The sequence below is a fragment of the Myotis brandtii genome, unplaced genomic scaffold (genome assembly GCF_000412655.1).
Source record: "Myotis brandtii unplaced genomic scaffold, ASM41265v1 scaffold115, whole genome shotgun sequence".
Lineage (NCBI taxonomy): Eukaryota > Metazoa > Chordata > Mammalia > Chiroptera > Vespertilionidae > Myotis > Myotis brandtii.
Window position 1 is genome coordinate 14,758,001 of NW_005353967.1, and position 24,021 is coordinate 14,782,021.

At 37.4% G+C, this 24,021-nt stretch overlaps 1 protein-coding gene across 5 annotated transcripts in view; it reads right to left on the reverse strand.

Moving 5' to 3' along the window:
* Positions 1–24,021, reverse strand: part of MRPS27 (mitochondrial ribosomal protein S27) — an 82,912-nt gene that overhangs the window by 51,349 nt on the left and 7,542 nt on the right. For 3 of the 5 annotated variants that reach the window (XM_005858001.2, XM_014549522.1, XM_005858003.2), the window contains 2 exons: positions 13,538–13,608; positions 11,459–11,517 (listed from right to left, as the gene is read on the reverse strand). In XM_005858001.2, the coding sequence (XP_005858063.1) occupies positions 11,459–11,517; positions 13,538–13,608 (130 nt within the window). Of the gene's footprint in view, positions 1–11,458; positions 11,518–13,410; positions 13,497–13,537; positions 13,609–16,126; positions 16,206–24,021 lie in introns of those variants that run through there. The other 2 variants (XM_005858004.2, XM_014549538.1) reach the window with 2 other exon arrangements.

The following is a 24,021-nucleotide window of genomic DNA, read 5'->3' on the forward strand; positions in this document are numbered from 1 at the left end:
CCCCCGCTGGTCCCCCCCCAATCAGGGGCGGGGGCAGCCAACCTCCCATGGCCCCTCCCTCTCCCATCGGGGCAGGCTGGCCAGACTCTGCCTGTACATGAATTCGTACAGGTACAAATATAAATATTCTAGTACAAATATAAATATTCTCCTATATTTCTTTCTAAAAGTTTTAGGCTTTACTTTTTCCATGTAAGTTTTTAATCTACTTTTAAAAATGCGCAAATGCATGTGTGTTTTGAAGTAGGAATTAATTTTTTTCCATACATATAATCAATTGCCCATGTACCATTTATTAACTAATCTATTCTTTCCTCCTTTGTAACTATGTAAAACATCTAAGTTTCCATATGTGTATAGATTCATTTCTGGGCTCTCTCTGTTCTATTCCACTAGTCTGTTTGTCTAAGCCAACATCTCATTCTATTTATTGTAGCTTTCTAAGTCTTATTATCTATCTGGTAAACCAATCACTTTATCTTAGTCTTCTTAAAACTGACTTAGTTATTCTTGGCCATTTACTCTTTCATTTGAATTTTACAAAGATCCCACAAAAAGTTCTGCTGAGATTTGGGTTGGAATTGCATTGAATTTATAGATGAAATCTGAGAGTTAGTGTCAAATAGTTTAAAACAAACAAAATGGAAATATGTAGTAAAAAAGCTGGCAGGAAAACACTAAAAAGTGAGCGATGTTTCCTTTTTAAGTTGGGGGGGAAAAGCATGTAGTTAATTTTTTCATAAGCAAAAATAATTTTTATTCTTTTCTAATTTTTATACATATATTTTTATTGATTTCAGACAGGAAAGGAGAGGGAGCGATAGAAACATCAATGATGAGAGAGAATCATTGATCGGCTGCACACCCCCTCCTATGGATCCCAGGCATGTGCCCTGACCAGGAAACGAACTGTGACCTCCTAGGTTGATGCTCAACCACTGAGTAACACTGGCTGAGCAAAAAAATAATTTTTAAAATATGGGGAAATTTGTATTATTTTAACCTATCCTGCAGGGCCATAAAACAATGGGATACATAAATAGAAACTCTTACTCAATTTCTACAGTTGGGAATAAACCAATAAAATAAAATAAACAATGGGGAATGGTGACAACATTAAACATCTTTAGCCATTCTGACTGTTCTCGTGCACTTTAGATATCACAGCTAAAAATCATGAGAAGCAGTCCCTCAATTTCTATTTCAACTGTTTAAATGTTTTCCTGTCATGCTCCCACTCCTCAGAACAGATCTATGTTTTCATTACTGATTCAATAACATCTTACTGGAGATCAGTTTAGGGGGGAAAAACTGTGTCTAAAGTCCATCAGTGTTAACTCCCTATGACAGGGATGAAGGAAAATAACTTTAATAGTTCAAAAAATAATAATGCTGAAAGCTCTCTACGAAAGACTGAATGTAAAAGTAAAAAGTGTACATAGTTGTAAAAAAAGGAGTTTTTAAACATGTTTATTTTCTATGCACTTTTTAAAATTTACGTGATAGTTTAATTAATGAACATGTCAAGTTTTGTTTTTTGTTTTTTTTTTTTAAAAGAGAGATCAGTTTAGGTATAGGTTTTCCTAACTGAGAAGCACCTTCTTTCGGTTTCTTCCTTTCCCCACAGATGGGAAGCAGATGACTTGCTGCTGCCCCCTGCTGGATTTTGGCTGCTGCAAGTTTAGGAATATGAGTATACATGAGACCTTCAATTAGTTATCTTTTAGGGCCAGGCAGCTTCCTCCAAACTGTGATATCCTTTTCATCTGGGAGCTGACCTATTAGTGCTCATAAACATCTATTTTTCCCCATCTCTGAGTCCCGATAATCTTTGTACCTTGATACCCTTGGGGTGAGGGTGGTGGAGACAATTGGGGACTATTAGTCTTAGAAACCAAAACTGGAGCTTAAAGTACATTTTCCGTAAAGAGAGAAATATGGGAAAGGGATAGTCCTTGTTCTTCAAGATCTTACATCTATTACAGCCAACATTAAAGCTAAAATTTCTTGAGCATTGACCATCTTTGACCGAAGGCTATTCTAAGGGCCTTATTAAGTATTAATTTTTTTAAGTTGCATAACTATCCTAAAGCATAGGCACGATTTTAATTTCCAATTTATAAATGAGAAAACTGAGGGACAGAGAATATAAGTAACTAAACCATACAGCTAATAGATGGCAAATCTAGGATTCAAATCTAGGTAGACTGGCTCCATTGCCCATGCTTTTATCTACTATAATATACTCCTTATCAAGTAAAAATAAAAACACCAGCAACTTTTTAATTAGTCAAAAAACAAAACAAACTAAGCACTCCTGAACAGATTAAAGAAAATTCTATAGAAGGGGGTCAGAGAGCATAACCAAATAGTGAAAATCAGGGCAAGTTTATGGATGTGGCAGAATTTGGGACAGGCCTTACAAGACAGGTTGCACTCTATTAGAAGAAGACTGGAGGGTGGGGTGGAAAGAGCATGGGCAAAGAAAGCATGGGCACATTCAGAGAACAGCAGTCCATTCTGGCTGTAGCTGAAGGCACTGTGTAAGTGTGCCATACATGTTAACTGTTGTTACCTGCTATTAAGTCAGTAAATAGAGAACTATAATAATCTATACGTACAAAACCCACAAAATTATTATTTTAACAAATAATTTCCATGTTCTTCCTCTTAAAATTCTTCCTAGGCTTTTATCAATGAAGACTAATGAACAATTTGAGTTTCACCTCTTGGTAGCATCTGTCACTGAGCTGTGTAACAGCCAGTGGGTGATAACAAGTGCTGTAATGGCTTGGAGTTGAAAGACCTGGTTTTAAGCCTCAGCCTTGCTCATTACTAGCTATGTAACTGGCGATCCCATCTGTCTTAAAACCAGCATTACTATGAAAAAGAACAGAATAGAGCTCAAAAATATCAAATCTGTCTGGTAAAAACAAACATAACTGAAAATCTATCTTGGAAATGATAGCTGCCAGGACCACTAAGGAGAATTCACATCAAATACTTTTAGCTCCTCAACTGTCCTCTTGCCTAGACACACAGCATCTGGAAATACTCTGGAATTTATTTGCCAGTGGCCTCAAAACTGATGATGCAAACAACGGAAACTTCTGTTCCCACAAATCTCTTCTTGAAGCTTCTGTTTATCTACTCAACTCTCCCTTAAATGTTGCACAGCTCCTGAAAAGATCTCTTAATTATCTTCAAATCGAACAGCCTTACATGCAAAACCCTACTGAAGTCTCCTTCATAAATATAAAGCAATATATTCAGTCAGGCCTTTCTCTCTGTCCTACAGCTGTAATTCCTGGCACTTTTATTATGATTTCACAGGTAGAGAAACAGACAGTAATAGGAATTTTGAATCAAAGGAGTTTATACTGTGGAAAAAACAACTTGGGATATATCTTTTTATATGAAACTTGAGGAGTTTTTTTAGCTTTAATCCACAAAGGGTTCTGCAGTTATTAAAATGGATCTATTTAAGCTCTCAAATCTTCTTAAGTCCCAAGACTGGTAACATCTATTAGTTTTTCTTTTGATATTCATAGTTAATGTGGCTGAAACTTCAATTCTACTATTTACGTACATAAAGTTCTTAGTGAGAAACTAAACAAAGTCCAGAAACTCATGCTTTCAAAGTTGAGACTTCTGGTGATAAAGTCTAGCTTCTGTATCAGAGAATGAAAAACACAGTATTATAGATACTTAAGGCGCCTTGGGAGGCATCCAAGATCATTGGCTCATCTAAGGAGACTGGTGTCCAGAGAGTTCATTAACTGGTTCCAAGTTACAGATCAAAGTGGGAACTCAAATGGTCCCAAAATCCAGGTTACCCAATTCTTCTCTCCCATCCAAATTTGAATGATTATGTATTTTAATGCTGAATCTCTATGTATGCAAGGTTTTTTCTAGGTTTAATTAATTTTATGTCACTTTGTTATGAGGTATTTCGTTCTTCACTGAGTCTACATCTTCTGGTTTATTAACTAGACGACCTTAGGGAAAGGGTTGGCAGAGTGATACACTGGTCTAGATGATAAGCCTCTGAACTCGAAGCCAGCCTTCATCCTGATGAAGCTTGGACTTGTCCCAAGGCTCTAAGAAAACTGTTTAGTCTTCCCAAGTCTCAATTTCACAGATTCTGAAAGTCAGTAGAACTTCAGAGACCACCTAGTCTAAAATTTCCCAGACAGGGCAAGACAGCAGGAAGACTCTAATACAGCCAAGTTTTGGCAGCTAATTCTCTTTCTGAAGGTCTGGGGCCAGTTCCTCTCAAACAGTTCAAATGTGGTCAATAGGCATGAGATGTGATGCAGCAAACTTAGAACTAAACCTGTATGTTGAGAATAGCCATTCTAACAGGTGTGAGGTGGTATTTTGATTATTATGCTAAGCAAAATAAGTCAGTCAGAAAAATCTAAGAACCATATGATTTCACTCATATGTGGGATGTAAAACTGAAGCTCATCAGTGGTTACGAGAAGGAAGGTGGTGGGGGCATAGTAAAGAGTAAAAGGGGCCAAATATATGGTGATGAAAGATGATTTGACTTTGGGTGGTGGGCACATAATACAATATACAGATCAGGTATAGAAATGGATATTTGAAACCCATGTGATCTTATTAACCAATGTCACCCCAATAAATTTAATAAAAAAAGAAATAAAGACAAAAAAGAAATAACCCTGTATATGTATAATGAAAAGAAAAACCACCCTCTTGCTGTCTTCTAAATCTACTTCCAATTCACTACTTCTATCAATGGACTAGCCATTTTCTCATTAACTGAGGTTCAATTTTCAGTTCATTTTTTTTCTTTTTAATATATTATTGATTTTTTACAGAGAGGAAGGGAGAGGGATAGAGAGTTAGAAACATCGATGAGAGAGAAACATCGATCAGCCGCCTCTTGCACGCCCCCGACTGGGGATGTGCCCGCAACCAAGGTACATGCCCTTGACCGGAATAGAACCCCGGACCCTTGAGTCCACAGGCCGACGCTCTATCCACTGAGCCAAACCAATCAGGGCTTCAGTTCATTTTTGACCCTCCTGTTTTCTATCTTTATTTTATATTCAACCCATCATTAATCCTGCTGATGCTAGTTTGAACTGTGAAACCTAAAACAATGACACTTCTAAAACAAAACACAGGAGAAAAAACCTTGTGGTGCTGGATTAGGCAAAAACTTCTTTGTTGACATCACAATCCATTAAAAAAAATTGACAAATTGTACTTCCATAAAAAATAAAAACTGCTTTGAAAAACACTGTTAACTGAATAAAAAGACATGACTATAAGAAAAAGAATTACCAAAACTCAGTAAGAAAACAAGCACTCAACAATTTAAAAAAGGCAAAAGATTTATACAGATATTCCATCAATGGAGATATATGGATGGCAGACAAGCACATGAAAAAAATGCTCAACATTATTAGTCATTAGGCAAATGAAATTAAAATCACAATGAGATACCACTAAACTCTATTAGCATGGCTAAATGTGTTGGCGAAAATGTGGAGGAATTGGAACTGTTGTTGGGATTGTAAAGTAGTACAACCACTCCAGCCATTCCACTCCTAGATATTTACCCTCCACCCCAATAAAAACATATGTCCCTACTTGTACATAGATGTTTCTAGCAGCATGGACTGCTATGGACTCCTAGAAGAAGAACCTTCAGGGACTCATTCATCACACTGGAGGAATAAAAGAGAGTAACTATCTAAGGCGTGAGGTCACTCTGGGAAAGGTAGGTGGAATGTGAGAACTAAAGCCAGAAGAATACCCTTGAAGGTTACCCCTACTCCCCTTCATGTCTTCCATGGCCAGGCTCCAGGATGAAATGAGACCAGTGGGGAGAGAAGTACAAAGTCTAAAGCAGGGGTGGGCAAACTTTTTGACTCGAGGGCCATAATGGGTTCTTAAACTGGACCGGAGGGCCGGAACAAAAGCATGGATGGAGTGTTTGTGTGAACTAATATAAATTCAAAGTAAACATCATTACATAAAAGGGTACGGTCTTTTTTTTTTAGTTTTATTCATTTCAAACGGGCTGGATCCGCCCACGGGCCGTAGTTTGCCCACGGCTGGTCTAAAGGCTTAGAGGCTGAGGGTTCTCATCCTAACTCTCATCACAAAGCTCCAAGGAGTCTTTGACAAGGCGTGGACAATACCCGACATTCAACTATTCTCTAATGCACATTAACAATAAGAACTTCTCCCAGGCCCCAGGTAAGATCAGCAACTAAGTACTAAATAAAGCATTTGGCAATATTAAACTTTCCAAAAAATGCTCTAAGAGTCACTTACCTCCCCCAGGCTCTTACGCTTTTCTTAATAATGTTCAAACATAATGAGCCCTGGCAATATGCTAATAGAAAAAAATTTCATTTCCTCTTATTGCTATAACACACAATCTCTATGTCCTCAAAGGAAAATTACTACTGCTTAAACTCATGAATGTTGTTCCGTCCTAATAAATCCCTTCTTCCTATCTTTCTAGTCAGACATGGGTTCTTATAACATAGGCCCAGTGTGGTACACTCGCCTTCTAAGGAAGCATCAGAATGTTTTTGCTTATTGAAAAATGAAGCTATTTTGGTCCTTCCTTTTTAGGCTGGCTGCCAACCAGGACCTGGAGACATGCAGGCTGCCATCTGCCTCACCCCAGCTGTTCCTGACCTGCCATCCGTCCCCAACCAGGGATGCCTCATATCTGCCAGGTCAGTTAAGCAACTGATGAAAGATGCCTGAGGCCCAAGTATAGTGTAGATGAATGTTCTGGCAGCACACATCCTGCAACACAACCTTGACTTCCTCTCATTAATGGGTGGCATGCTACTCTCCATGACAACACAGAGCTGTATTCTGAGAAAAACAGATCTCATGGAGCTCAGCAACCATCTTTTCTTACTGCATGACAATTAATTCAGCTAAAAACCAAAAGGTTACTCAAAAAAAAAAAAAGTTACATTCTTAAAATAGAATGTTATATCTGTTTCTATCACTGATCCTTCAGGAATGGCCATTATATTGCAGATAAAATTATGGGTCCTGATTACTGATGCTCTGATAGTAAGAGGAACACATTTAATTTCATGCATCTCTAAACTGCCATAGTCCCAAAATGATTTGAAAGTATAAATAAGCCTTTAAAAATGTAATTTGCAAGCATTCTCGGTGAAGAGAAGGATACCACAAGAAGGAATTTTTATGGCTTGAGTTTGCATTCTCTTAGTGCAATAATCAGATACTCTTACAGGATTTGTTAAAGCTTGTTATAACCATAAACATAATGGCTTTTCTTGATGCTACATTTTACTGATGACATGCAGTTTTATCTCCTGAAAAGGGAGACACAGAGCCTGCCTTAGGGCTCACCGGCCCGCATGTGGGCAGCACACATGGACTTGGGACGTGCGGAGCTCTGAACTACTGACTAGTAGCTCTGAACATTGACTTCAAGTTGACAGATCCCAAAAGGGGATTTTTGTGGAGAAAAAGCTAAAATCATGGTTCTTAGAAAACAAACAAGAAATGTATGGGATTTCCTCTTATCTCTTAATTTTGATTTTCCTCTGCTCTATCATGCTCTATACTCTGGTCTCCATGAAATCCCTTGCCAGTTTCCTTACTTTTCATTATTTATCTATGCAGAAACATGCCTTGTTTATTTCCCACCCTCTTAGTCATATCTATACATATTTTATGAAGTTCCTGGATCAGGTCCTTCTTATCTTGTTTTATTTATTTATTATATTTTTATTCTCTTATTTTAATCATGTTTTCTTTATTTTGTTACAGCCCAACAGTTTTTAGCATGCCTTGTTTTATTTTGTAGCTTTTATATTTTGTTTATTTTACTTTAATTTAGATTTTTTACTGTTTTTAACCATCTTTACTCTTGGTTTATTTTCCCTTTAGATTGAGAGTATTATCAGGTGTTTTTTTTAAAATCGTCAACCTGTATAGTTTCTGGTATTAACTGCCTTAATAATCTTTAGTTCATATTATTCTTTTGTTTAAAGGATCATTTCCCTTTTCTTGGTGTCTGTTTCCATGCTTTATTTGTAAGCGGCAGGACAGAAGTTGATCATAGATTTGTGGGTCCCCCAGAGAATAGCACAGTCAAAACAGGAATGATTAGATATTTATTCTCCCTCCTGCTGACTAGTGAGCGGCCTTTCTACCTCTCCTTAGAAAATCCCTGGGACTCTTACATGTTGAAGCCCCTAAACTTTGAAACCTGTGTACTTCAGGAGATTCAAAGGCTGATCGTCTGTCTTGGGGTGACAGGATAACAAGCTGGCATCTGCCAGCAGTATCCTGAATTGTTGAAACTTGGAGCTGCTTACCTGTGCACCTGATATATAATGGCAGAGGCTCAATCAGCTCTCCATGGATCCCTCCAGGTTTCCAAACCTCTTTGGCTCTAATGCTCTTTACATAACCATTGTGGATATTTGATCACTGGAAGGTGAGATGATGTAGCAGTTACACTCTGCATGCAGTGCCTGTCTCTACAGGCTGAGGCAGGGAAAGAGTTGAGCTAATGATAGAGGTAGCAGCCAAAAGTCCTGCTGTGGGCCTTCCCTTCAAGATGGTACTGCCTAGGGAATGAGAATTCCTTAAGGCAGATCAGCAAAAAGCTATTAGTTGTAGGATTAGGAAAGTGCTTTTATATTTCCTCACCCTAGATCTGTGATTTTAAGTTGACTCTGAGGTGTATAAAGTCATCCCGTGTAAGGATGGATGTTGGCATCACAACGATTCATGTTGAAAACCCAACAGCTAGAAATACTACAGGCCCTTGGTGTCTTCAGGATTAACACTCCTAATTTCAATCAATGGAGATAAACCCCAAGAGTTCATAACTGTAACTTTATCTACATTTGGATACAACTTCATAGAGTTACACTTAGTCATATATATATATATAACAGTCATCTTAAAAAGTCATAAAAATGTTTCTTTCTTAAAAAAATAAGCTTAAAAAGAGAGGGAATTTTCTTAGTAATAGAAGGGAAGAGAAAGAACAGAAATGAAAAAGTGATGTCATAGTTAGAACATTGTTTTAATTAAGCAAAGGATAGGATGACAAATTAAACAGTGGCTCAGATTTAAGATAGACAAAAGTCTTCTGTATGACTTATATGAAAAGGGGAAATAGAGATTTTATGAAACTTTTAGTAATACTCCAGACCACATAAAACTGGGCATCATGTGAAGACGTAATCATGGAAGATCTTAAAAGTAGGACAAATTTCTCAGTTAAACTTCAATGTATAAGGACAGGAACAAGGTCACATTTATTCATCACTGTATGTATGTCCAGCACTTTGGACAGAGACTGGGCACCCACTAAGACAGTGATGGCGAACCTTTTGAGCTCGGCGTGTCAGCATTTTGAAAAACCCTAACTTAACTCTGGTGCTGTGTCACATATAGAAATTTTTTGATATTTGCAACCATAGTAAAAAAAAGACTTATATTTTTGATATTTATTTTATATATTTAAATGCCATTTAACAAAGAAAAATCAACCAAAAAAATGAGTTCACGTGTCACCTCTGACACGCTTGTCATAGGTTCGCCATCACTGCACTAAGACGTGCTCAGTAAATACTTGTTGAATGTTGAATCACTGAAATCAGTTATATGTTACAGACATACTTTGGGAGAGAAGAAAATTTGAGACATATTTCTTTTAAGACTACGGCACTGTGTCCTATGGGATGGATTTCTAATTGTTTCTATTTAGAAGTTGAAACTATTTTCTACATTTTGTCATAAGCAAAGCAAAAGGATGAGAACTGGGCAGATGCCAGCCCAAATACACCTTTCACCACAGGCAAAAATAACTATCAAAGGAGCCCCACAGGCCAAGAACCACTAAAGGAAGACAGAACTTGCTGTCCTCACAGCATTCATTTATGTTTATCTTTTTTCTTTTTAAATATATTTTTATTGATTTCGGAGAGGAAGGGAGAGGGGGAGAGGGATAGAGAGAGAGAGAAACATCAATGATGAGAGAGAATCATTGATCGGCTGCCTCCTGCACATCCCCTACTGGGGATCAAGCCCATAACCCAAGCATGTGCCCTGACCAGGAATCAAACTGGTGACCTACTGTTTCATAGGTTGACTCTCAATCACTGAGCCACGCCAGCCAGGCTATTTATATTTATCTTAATGAAGGGTAGGAAGGCACTTGCAATTATGATTTCAGGACCTATAATTTAAACTCAGGACATTGTTAAAGGCAATCTTAGATTTAAAATAAAGGTTTTTATAGTGTAGAATCTAACCTACATGAGATTTATATTTAAACTGAAAACACCAAAAAGGTGGCAGAATTCACCCAATTCAGAAAGAAAAAAAAGAAGCCTCATTACTATTTTTAAAAGCAAGTAAAAGAAAATTGAATACATGTTCATGAAAGCTTTTAAAAATGCACCCAGATAAAAATAACTGAAACTTTCTTAATCAAAACAAAGTAAGATCAAATGGGAATTCTAATGTAATACTTACTGGAAACACTTTAAATTTCAATCTGAGGCTATTTTTGAAACCCAGGAATTGGAACAAATCATAAATCAGATTTTTGAAACCACAACAAGAAAACAGTATAAAAAGTTAGTTGTAAGGTACCATTCTGACAGATATTTGATAGGTGGAACATCAACTATAAGGATAAGTCATAATTTATTTGGCCAATTATTTAATGAGCTTTAGGTCACTGCAGTCTTCTGCTGCTATAGATGGTGCTGCACTGAACAAGCTTCTTTGTACACATGCGTGAGTATATCTGTATAAAGTTCACAGTGCAGTTGTTTACCACTAAGAAAAAGAATGACGTTAACTGTGGTGACGTAGAAAATTTTTTTAAAATATAGTATTAATTAATAGCAGAGGCCAAATAGTGCATAGAGTATATTTTGCAGTGAATAAAAAAAGAGAAGAGATAAATATATAATTTTTCATCTCTCAGATTAAGAAAAAAAATCCCAAAGTGTGAAAATACTCCTATTGGCCAAGTTGTAAAACAGGCCTCTTTCATACACTGCTGGTAAGAATGTAAACTGATAAAACCTCCAAAGGAAACAATTTGGAAACAGCTATTGAAATTACAAACGTAAACACGTATGAGAATTATGTGCAAAATTGCATATGTATAAGGTTATTTTTACATTATATATAATATAAAAAGAGAGAGAATGCTCAATCTAAAGATCCATCAATAGGGAAGTGGTTTAAATGATATAATCATAGTATGGAATATCATACAGATATAAAAAATGAAAAAGCTCTCTATATACTGATAGGAAAAGATCTCCAAAACAGAAATATAAACAGCAAGGTGTTGAACAGTATATATAATACATACCACCTTTTGTGTCAAAAAGAGGTGTGAAATAGGAAAGTATATAGCCCAATGAAATGGAAAACTTACTTGTAAAGGTAATATTCTGCATGATCTATCTCTTCTCGAGATGAAATGTTGTCCACAAACTAAGACAAAAATAGAAACCTTTGAATGAATACAAATTATGCCATATATTGGGCTTAATTCACATACCGACCTTAAAAAAGATAAAACATTCATTTTATTGAAACCCCTCTGTGCTAATGCAATAAAAAAATACACCATGTCTTCTCTTTTTCTTTGTATAGAACTACCTTGATCAGAAAAACTGGAAATCAAAGATGAACCTTGCTCAGAACAAGAGACCACTCCTCTTTATACTATACTATACTATACTAATTTATAATTAGTCATTGATATTCCCCTTTATCTTTAAACTCTAATATTTTCTATGTTCTGAGCACCAAATACATGGGAACACATATCTGAAAGGTTAAAGACTCTAATGGCTAAAAAAATATGCTTAAGTGATGAAAATCTAAATTTAGAGAACTCAATCTTGGAACCATTTTTCTTACTCTGACTTAAGTTCTGCTATGGAACAGCCAACCAACAAAGTCTCCTTTTGAACCATAAAAATCTATGAGTATGCTCCTTAATTCTAAACTAAATAAGGAAACAGAAAGAGCTATTCCAAGGATAGATTCTACCCTAAAGTAGAGACTCAGAGGCAAAAGAGATGGAGTAGAAGACATGTTGTGACTATAATTAAAACCTCAGAATGAGGGAGAGGAGAATAAGAAGGGGGAGAGTTTCTCAAAATGCCTCTGACTTATGGATTTGATTTAGGAATCTCATTAAGGGGCCGACAAACTGGTGCAAACACAGGACTGCAGTTGAGAGCTAGCTCTCCTGACTGCTTGCTGTATGGCGTAAACAGATGGCACAGCCCCTCTGGAACTCAGGTGCTCCATCTGCATAAATAGAATGAAGGCACCTGCTTCCAATGGTCTGCAGCTCCAATAAGAAAATGTATGCGAAAGTTTTTAAAATTCTGCAGTGCTGCCTAAACAAATACCAGGTATTATGGCAACAGAGATTTTATCCTTCATGAACCAATGACCTCTCTGTTACCCTTCAATCTGAACATTATGAGTCTATAAAATTTGTTATGACCTAGTTAAACTCTTCCCCTACTAAAAGGAGAATATCAAGAGACAAAAAGAAAGAAACCAGACTAAAAATAATGATAGTTTCTTTCTTTTTCCTCTTCTAGATTTAACAGTAACCTTGAATTTTATGGTGCTATTAATTTCTACAAAGAGCTTTCACAACTAAAAGCTCATTTTAGCATCACATCAGCCCTGCAAGGAAAATACTATTGTCCTCAGATTGAAAATGAGGAAAATGAGAGGGGCCCAATTGCCCAATGTCACAAAGTTAATTCACGATAAAGACAAAATCAGTTATTATTTGAAGGAAAAGAACTTTGGTGTCACAGAGAACTGGGTTTGAAGCCCAATTTTTCCACTTATGACCTGTGTGAACTTAAGAAATTTATCAACTTGAGTCTTGCATGTAAAATGGAGATAATAATGCTTCTTTCTTATGGCCACTGTAAGAATTAATATATAAGATAATATATGTGAAGAAACTAGTACAATAGATGGCATAGAAAGTGTTCAGTAATGGTTACTATCAATTACTATTCCTGGTTCCTAGCCTAATATTATTCTCTCCTCCACTGCTCTGCAGCAGTTTAACATGGACATTAATATACATTCTTTTACAGACTTTCTCAGCTACCAAAAATACTTCCAATACTAACAAGTAAATACTATTCCTCTGATGGGTGTATCAACTGAAAAAAAAATCATGATATTATACAACAGAATACCATATCCTGGAAAAATAAAATAAATCAGATACATAACAATGACCACTAACATCAGAGCCTGATACATTTATTAGCTTTTATTTCAGTCAAAGAAATTTGCTACTTCACCATAAAATATCTATTAGTAACCACAAAAACATACCATACTCTGGAAAAATATTTCCTATGAAAGATCTTCTTTATTTACACAGCCTCATCCATATAAAAAGCCTTTCTTGATTTCTTCTACTTTCTTCTTTGAAAATATATATATATTTAAGTTTTCTTACCCGTGATATTGTTAAAGAACTAACAGGCAACTTTTTCTCGTATGTTTTATCCATTAAAGATGCCAGATCAGCTGTGAAGACAAAGAAGAAAAAAGAACCTGTTAAATATACATATTTCTTATGGAAAACCTAACAGATACAACTCTTGCCTCATGGCTGCCATCGTTATGAAACCAAGATTAAAACAGATGCACTTTCTTGCTATTTTTAGAAATTAAAGAGGATAACAAATATTAGAAATATTTAAAAATGATTTATGTAGACACAAAGGACACGCTCTCCCCTTCTCTCCCCTCTTTCTCCCCCTCCCTCTAAAATAAAAAAATAAAAAAATAATAAAAATGATTTATGTAATTGCAGTAGGGTTATTTTTTAAATGATGGCATATATTTAGTTTTTTTAAAAATGCATCAATAAAGTTGCTCTGAAAGGAGGCACAAGAAAGTATTATTATTGACAAACTCCAGGGAAAGGAATTAGGTGGTAAGGGGCCAAGGGAAGAAGACTCTTCACTGTTTACATTTATTCCTTTTGCATTTGGAACCAGGTAAATATATTAGCTATTAAAATTTTTTAAACTGGAATTTATCAAATAACTTTTATACATTCCCTGAACAAATCAGAGACGGTACCCTGGCTATACTTAATGATTTTCAGCCTGAATTACTCCTATTCCAGTTTCTTTTAGTAGAACATCCACATGGCTACTTGGTATTCCTGAGATTACACTGTTATTTCAGAGTCTAAAAATATCTGAAATCCTAGGCAACATAAATCTCCAAATTCATTATTTCATGTCTTCTCATACGTATAGTATGGGTCTTATTTTTCTGAGTATAAAACAGAAGCAATCAAAAGAGAACCTCATCCTCCTACCATCAAGTCACCAGGCTATCAGCATCTGTGCCCATTTACTCTGCACCCCCCCCCTTTTTTTCACAAAGGGCAAACTTTATTAAACAACCATACAAACAAAAAAATCCACACATCTCCCTCATCTCTCCTTCCTGCTACTTGTTTGCTCTGCTCCTCTCAGCAGCAAGACAACTGAAAAGAGTCATACCTGGTACAACTGTGACTACTTCCTTAATTCTACTCTCACTTGATCTCTCTCAAATCAGATTTTGGTTTCCATCATTCCACTAACACCAATGACAACCTCCACATAGTTAAACCCAGTGGTTAATTCTTCATTCTCATCTTCTTACCTGACTGCTCATGAGCATTTAATATAGTTGACCTTCATGAAAATACTCTTTTCTCTCTCTCTTGGGTTCCTTTGCAGGTTCTCTGCCTCTTCTTGACTCCTAAATGTCGAAACAGTAGACTCTTCTCTTCACCACACACTCTCTCTGACAGCCTTAATCATCATCTACAGATTACTGACTCCACACTTGTATGTTTACCTGATTTCTGCCTGTAACTCCAGACTTGTATTTCCAACTGCAAAGGTGGCATCTCCATTTGAGTGTCTAATAGGTAGCTAAACATTACATGTTCTCTTTATTCTGCAGCCTTCCACTCCAAAACTGCTTTTCCCCCAAGTCTTTCCCATCTCAGTAAATGACCACTACATTCACTGGGTTTCTCAGGCCAAACATCTAGGTGTCATTCTTGACCTCACTGTTTTAACCAACTGTCAGCAACTCTTATAGGCTCTAGATTTTTGAAATATAAATATATATATTTCATACCACTACCACTGCTAAGCCACCAATATCTCTCACCTCCCGACTACTCACCTTAACCCCCACACTTACAATTTAATCTCTACACAGCCTTTTAAAAGATAAATCACATACTGTCATTCTCTTCCCTCAACCAACAGCATTCTATCACACTTAGAATAAAATCCAAAATATTTCCTATGACTTGCAAATGCCTACATAGCTGGTCTGTGTTTTTATCTATTTATTTTTCCTCTTTTTTACATTTATAAGTAAAATCCATGAAGGCAAAGCTTTAACTCATGACAAATTCTCAGTCTCTAGAACATTTCCATTAAAGGTACTTAATAAATACCTAAAGAAATGGGTAAAAGGAAGGGAGTGACAGAGGGAAGGAGGGAGAAAAGAATGGAAAGGAGAAAGGAAAGGAGAAAAAATAACTGGATTTCCAAGGGTATTTTTGATCTTTTTTTTTTTTTACTTCCTAGTGGAAGAAATCAGTATCAAGTAATAAGGAGACAGAGGTAAACAACTGACAAGTATTTTTTGAAGACCTAATGCAGTGCATTTAACCAATTTTTCCTCTGTTCTTTCCTGGAGGTAATGGTCTCAATGATTCAGTAGCTGCTGGGGAAAGCAACTTTGCAAATCCCCTAAACCTAATATGATGTAAAAGTAATTAGCTTTTCTCACAACTGTCTTGAAAGGATCGACACCAGGTGACTCAAGAATGGTACAGAGACCCCCCTACACACATACATAAGGATATCCCTAAAACCTCTTCACACTAAGGCAAACTAATATTGTTAAATCTACCTGCTCACAGAATGATATTAAACAACACTCCCATGATACCAAATCTTTATAATCCCTTCATAATAGAGGTCCTTGTGTTGAGATGACAGGCATTATAACCAATTACCTCAAATTTAAACTTTAAAAAAGCAGGATCAGGGTCTACTGGCCTAATGAAAATGGCCTCCATTTCCTCGTGGGTTTCACAGAGCGCACAATGTAGAACTGAACATTGGATTAGGTTGGCTTCTGTAGTGTGGTAACTCAAGATTCCATTCTAATCCTTCACATCCAGACATCTTCAGCCAAGTGAAATCAGGGCTGGGGCCTCCAAAAGGGCAACAGCTGCTGGCCCGGCATCTGATGAATAACATTTGCATACTGCAAGTCAGAGAGAGGTTTGCTGCTAAATATAATGTGTGACCAATCACCTCCTACGATAGTGCTGGCGTGATGAATGAGGCAGAAAACTGCACAGAGCAGGGATGGCCAGGAAAGCTGGGCAGCTGCGGCCTGCAGAGGGCCAGCACCACAGGCTTCTGGACTATGGGCTTCAATAGCCAAAATCACACTTCATGTGTCACTGAGGGGCCAGCAGATGCTCAGATTTTGTTCAAAGGGATGTGCTAAAAAAGATGCTTTCTTGCCTGTCACTCAGGGTCTCAGGAAATACATAACAAAGACTATATGGAAAATGGATCTGAAAAATACTTCATTTAACAAAACTGTACAGATAATGTGGAAGTATGCCCAGAAAATGACATGTAAACTAGTATTAAAATAGCTTTCTTGTTTGAAGAAAACAATACCCTTGATGATCTGAGTACATACACATTGAGGACCCTACACTACTCCAAATATAGGCATGTACTGGTTCATAAACCCGGTTGAGGACATGAATCATCTGAGGGGCTTTAAAACTTCAGATTCCTAACCTCACACCTAGAGGGTAATTCTAATTCTGTAGGTTTGAGGTGACATCAGAGGAATCCAATTTTTTAAACAAAGCCCCAGGAGATTGTGATGCAGCTTCTTGGAACTAAAGTGGGTTATATTTGAAAATTACCGGGGGGTGGGGAGAATACAAAATAAGTCTTGATTGCTCCTCCTAAGCTTGAAGAATATATTAAACTAAATTTTGTTTCTGGAATAAGGTGGACTAAATATCCCTTAAAATATTCCTCCTACTATAAAAACAAAATATTTTGAAAAATTTTCAAACATGACTGAGCTTGGTTGTACAATACTGTACATGTTAAAGGGTTTTTCTTTATGGTATGTGAACACATCTCAATAAAGCTGTTATTAAAATATATATGACTGAGCTTTCAAGAAGGTAGATGTAATTGTCAGAGGCCACAGGCAAGATGGGAGCACAAACCTTGAGTGTTTAAGGGAGCACTGATGGTAGCAGTCACCTGAGAGGATCTGCAGGTTCCCAGTGACACAGCTTTGGTTTTAATGGCTTATGGGAGACAGAGGATATAATCAAGGCCTTTATAAGAAGACAAACTGGTTCAGAGAGCCCCAGGTAAAGCCAGGACCAGCTAGGGCTACACTTGCAGTGAAAAGGTGAATTAATTAGAAAATAATGCGCCATGCAAAGATAAACAGCAGGGATGCTGTACCTGAGGATTCTAAACTAGTCTGCCCTCACACCTCTGAGGCCCTAATTCACACTTTTATGTTATACAAGACATACCAACCTGAGAACTTCGTTTAAAGTGGTCTAAAGAGTTGGTTTTATTGCATAAAATTCTAGAAAATGCAAACTAATCTGTAATGACAGAAAGCATATCAGTGGTTACCTGGGAATTTAGGAAGGTGGGCAGAAGAGGCAGGAAAGAAGGATTGCAAAGATATAGAGAAAACTTGGTGGTGGGTAGGGGAACACAATGCTCATTATTTAGATTGTGGTGATGAGTTCATCAACATATACAAATGCACATATGTCAAAACTTAACAAATTGTACACTTTAAGTATGTGCAGTTTATTTGTGTAAGGCAGGGGTCCTCAAACTTTTTAAACAGGGGGCCAGTTCACTGTCCCTCAGACCGTTGGAGGGCCGGACTATAGTTTAAAAAAAAACTATGAACAAATTCCTATGCACACTGCACATATCTTATTTTGAAGTAAAAAAACAAAACGGGAACAAATACAATATTTGTATTTGCATGTGGCCCGAGGGCCGTAGTTTGAGGACCCCTGGTATTGTGGGTGTGTCAACAAAGGTGTAAAAAAAAACACCACCCTGCAACTTGATGAGTAAATTAGAGCAGATTAGACACAGGTGAGGTAAGAATTAGTGAACTGAAAGATCTAAAAGAAATTACATAGAATGCACAAAGATAGGTAAAGATGAAAAGTATAAAAGAGAAATAGGAAATAAAATAAGGCCTAAACTACATTTAATTGAATTTCTAAAAGAAGTTAAATAAAGAGAATGGGGAGAGGTAATACATGATCAGATAATAGCTAAATAAATTTTAGAACTGATAAAAGAACTGTTTTCAGATCCAAGAAACATATAAAATCTCAAATCAATTAAGTAAAATTCCACCCACACCATAATACGTTATAGAAAAATTGAAGAATAAGGGGATTTTAAAAGTAGCCAGAAGAAAAAGATAAGTTATTTACAAAGGAAAAACAACTACACCAATATGTATTTTCTTAGTAGGAACAACAGAAGGCAGAATAATATGCTAGGTGTAAATACTCTCAACAGAGATTCACAAATCTAGTAATTTTATCTTTTAAAATTAAGATAAAAATAAGATGTTTTTAGACAAACAAAAACTGAGATAATTCATTAGCAACAAACACTTACAAAAGGAACTTCTTAGAAGTTGTATTTTTTTAGAAGATAGAAAATGATCCTCTAAAGAAGACTTGAGATGCTAGAATGGTAAGTAAATAAAACTGCTTCAATCTGAGGGAAAATTGACTATGCAAAATAATAATGTCTTACGTGTGTTTTAAAGGATAAAACTTTAATATTAGACAATAACGTTTGGTGTGGGTGTGTGTGTGTGTGTGTGTGTGTGTGTGTGTGAAAATGAGACTGAAAGAGGAGGATGCACACAAATCAGGCCACCTCTAGAACAACCCAGCCAGCAGATGGTAAATACAGAACTTGGTAAATGAATAGATGTCACAGAGATGCAAATATGGAACTGACAAAGTTAAGAAAGCAGGCTTCACAAAATCTCCATCAGGCTTCAAGAGCAGGATTTGAAAAATTACTGCAATAAGCCAAAGGTCTCCACAGCTGAAATGAAATAGCAAAACTAAAGCTCAACTAATGGAAGAAATGTCAGTAAGAGATTACCACAGTGCTCAGTCTTGAACTGAATGCAAATGTGTCAGTGGTATAATTCACTTCGGATTTGGAAAGGGAGTTCCTAAAATAAATTAATTCATAAAAAAAAACATAAAAAAGATGGCTTACTTTATGATTACTTATAAACTCGAAAATCAGAAATAAAATATTTAAGTTAGTAGGGCTCAGGAATCCAATTCAGTTTACCTGGGCCCTTGTTTCTAGCAGGGTGACCCAAGCAAACTTCATCTCATAGAACTTAGAGAGCTTCCCCATCATGCCTGTCCTACCTGAACTATATCCAGTTCCTGAAAATGGTTTTCTCTTATATCCAATTCACTGTGGGTCCTAGTCTGTAATTCAAAAGCTGCTAACTGGCTAAAGCTAATAACTTTCACCCTGTACCTTCCCAACAGATCTGCACAGTTAATAGAGGAATTTAGAGGCAATGCTTTAATTCAGTGTTTATTTTAACCAAAAGAAAGCCCAGTACAGAAACAGTCTAAAACTGAAATCGTCTGACTTGAGTTGGAAAGTCCAAGAACTCCTAAGGTTCTGTAGGCCCTAGTTGGAGAATTAAGGCCCTTTCCATAAAATATCAATTGCAGATGGCTGGTGTGACTCAGTGGTTGAGCGTCTACCTATGAATCAGGAAGTCACGGTTCTATTCCCAGTCAGGGCACATGCCTGGATTGTGGGCTAGATCCCCATGCAGGAGGCAGCCTACCAATGATTCTCTTTCATCAATGATGTTTCTATCTCTCTCTCCCTCTCCCTTCCTCTCTGAAATCAATAAAAATATATTTAAAATATATATCAACCACAATTAATTAAAATGTCTGAAATGCTTAAATCCATGAATTCATAATGAACAACAATACCTCACTGATCATCTTTGAAGGATGGTAAGGGGTCAACTCATTATTGAAATTTGTCTTCTCCATACACACTTTTTCTCAGAATAACTAAACTTTTGCTAAAATGAAATTCTTTTACAAAAGTTTTCTGGGTAATAAGTGAGGAAGAAATGATAAAGCTAAAATAGCAACATTTTGAAGCTCCTAATGAAATAATGGACCTAAGCATTGATCACGAATGGCCTTTAACATCACAGAGGGACAATCAAATGCTGTGTCTCTTGACAAAAGTAAACTCCACTTCTTATGAAGTATTCATGCCAAAAGAAAAATAAAAACAGAAAGATCCTAGTCAAGCTTCCTTTTCTAATTTTCAGTTGTATAGGGCATATAGAAGGTAGAGGTAAGTAAATAAAATAAAACCACCAAAAGGATAAAAAACAGCAAATTCAGAATGCAGGAAACTCTATGGGACAAAAAGTCTATTTTCTTCAACAAATAAGTTACAAGAAAGAGAGAAACCTACAGATTAAAAGATATTTAAGAGACCTCTCAACACATTATAAATATGGACCTTATCTGGATTCCATTTCAACAAACTGTAAATTAAAAATAAATTTAGAAGATATTTGGGGAAATGTAAGCATTGATGGAATATATAATGATGTTAAGGAATTACTCATTTTTAGATATAAGAGTAGCGTTATAGCTATTTTAAAAAAATCCTTATCTTTTAGAGTACATATCAAAATACATATAAAATGATCTGATAACAAGGATTTGATAAAAAGTAATCTGGTGATGGGGTAGAGGATTGACGAAACAAGACTGGCAGGGAATTGATAACTGCTGAAGCTGGGTGACAGTACACAGGGATGATTATACTATTCTTTCTACTTTTGTTTGTTTCTATTAAAAAAAGACTTTAAAAGAAGCAAGAGAAGAGGGGAGAACATAACCAATTGCATTGTACAGACCTTATGTGCATCTGATTAAAGCAAACCTCTAAAAAAAACTTATAAGAATATCAGGGAAATGTGTACATTTACTGGATATTTCATATTTAAACAATTATTAATATTTTAGATGTGATAATGGGTATTAAAAATAACCTTGTCTATTAGAGGTATACAAGAAAATATTTATGGCTGAAATACTACCTGGTATTTGTCTCAAAATAATCCAAAGTACCAGGATGGGGGAATGAGAAGTAGAGATGAAAGATTGGCCGTGGCTGATAACTGTTGAAGTCAGATGATGGATAAAGGGAATTCCTTATACCACTATACTTTTGTATGTTTTAGATTTGCCATTAAAAAATTAACCTGTGTTAGAAGTCAGGATAATGGTTACTTTTGTAGAGAATGGGAGTGGCAATAAGGGCTTCTGGAGTGGTAGGAGTATTCCATCCTACACAGGTTTGTTCACTTTGTGATAACTCATCAATCTATACATTATGATTTGTGCACTTCTCAGCATATATTACACTGCAATAAAAAATTATTTTTTAAAAAGTCAAGAAATTCAGTGCTTCAATGCAAGGGAAGACTCGGTACAACTGCAGGCACTACAGCAATCACTAAGAGCGGAAAGGCAATAGAATACTGTATGGCTCTAAGCAATGGAATAATATGGCCTGTTTCTTCATCTCTGAAGGGGAATAACAGCAGCTGCCTTAGGTGGTCGTGAGCATTAAATGGGAGGATGCCTATGAAATGCCTTGCGCAGAACCCGGCACACAGCTGGCAGTGAACAGAGGTTGTCTTCTGATTTTTATCTGAGGACCTGCACTGCATGATGGCCTGCTTGCCCCTCACACTGCAGGGCAGAGATACACTACACTAAACAGAACTGGTGTGAATCAACACCTCCACGGTAATAAACAACCCTCATACTGCGAGCTGCGCAGATCTCCACAGCCCTCCCTCCAGACTATCAGAAAACCACGAATGGGACTGAAGACAGAGGCACCCTAGCTGCATGCCTTTCCGAGGGAACCCAGAACGTCTCCTGCACAGTATTCGGCTGGAAGACGAAATCATTTAACACAGATCGCAGATGCAGACCCAGACCCACACCTCTTCCCTCTCCCCCACTCCACTCCCGACGTCCTCCAATGGGGACTCGCGGAGTATGCGGTCCTCCTCGCTCCCCCAATCAGCGAGTCCGCACCAGATCCCCGCGCCCAATCACAGCACTCCACATGCTGGAGGGCAGGCCTCCCAGACGCGCACGGAGGCTTCCGGAGAGGCTGCGGGCCACAGAAAAGCTCCACAGGCTGCGCGGCATCTCCGAAGAGCCCGCACTGCCACCTACCGCCCGATCTTCCGGGCCGCCGCAATCATCAGTCACCCGCCCTGCCTGACCACAGCGTGCCCTCACTTCTCAGGGCCAAGTGCTAACCCAAACACTCAAATACGAGTTAGGGAAAGCATGTAGTAATAGCACATAGACGCGAAAGCTTGTTTTAATCACATTCCATTAAACAGTAAAGAAAAACATACTGTCTCCAGGCCATTTGAGTTTCAGAATCTCCCACCCTTTATATAGAGGTGAAATCAAGGGGCCTAGGGACCTGTTCATTCCACATATTTCTGGAGCACCTGCTGCATGTTGGGGTCTTAGCTGGGGCAGGCATTACCATCCTCCCTAATTTACAAGGACAGGAACCGAGGTGAAGTGACAGTTTTGGAAAGCTGGAAGAGCTGGGGGTCACACCTAGATGTCTGTCTCCCAAACGCAGGCTCTTCACCACATCACACTGCATAACCAAGTGCTGTAAGAAGATAGGGTGAGGGAAATTCTATCCTGACTGGGTAGGATTCAGGATGTACAAAGGGTATTCTAGGCTAGGTGGTATTCAGTAAATGGTAGCTGGTACTGCGTTCCCAAGTATACTATCTTAACAGACAAGGAGACAATTACCCCCATATACTTATTTGTTGCAGATTACTGTGTTTATTTTTTGGCAAAAAGTTTTTACTTATTCAGGAATCCATGAAAACGTTTCCCTAGATTTGTCTCAGAATAACAGACAGCTGACTATACCCCATACCTAGGTGCCAAATATAGTAGACTCATTTACTAATCTTCCCCTCATACCTAAGAAAGTGTTAGCAATAGCTTTCCTTAAATTCTTCATTCTCTTCTCTGTACTCCCATAGTCCTTTTCTTTTAATTCACATACAGTACATCAGAAAAAGCTTTGCAATATAATTGAGTCCATGTCAAGTTTCATCATTACAACAGTGGTTTCAAAAAGGAGTATTATTAGCCCTAGAGGGCATTTTAGAATATATGGGGGTCTCTTTTTTTTTTTTTTTTTTCCTGTCAGAATGACAGCCAGGCATTACTGGCACTTAATGGGCAGAACAGAAAATTAGGTAACCTACAATGCTGAGACTGTCCAATACATCAAAACATCATCCTTTTTGGGAGCCAGAGTTTTCAGTATGGGAAGGAGATACAAATATGGACTAGAGGAAGGCAAGGAAGAATCCTGTGGGAATATACTAGAATTGGAAGTATTAGTATGAACTCATTTTTAAAATATATATATGTATGCATATGTGCATGGATGTTCACATCTGTATGTTTATGAGTTTACTAGACAGAGGCCTGGTGCACAAAATTTATGCACGGGGTGGGGGAGGGGAGGTCCCTCAGCCCAGCCTGCGCCCTCTTGTAGTCCGGGAGTCCTTGGGGGATGTCTAAGTGCCACAGAGGCAGGAGAGGCTCCAGCCACTGCCACTGTGCTCACCAGCCATGAGCCCAGCTTCTGGCTGAGCTGCGCTCCCCGTGTGGGAGCGCACTGACCACCAGGGGGCAGCTCCTGCGTTGAG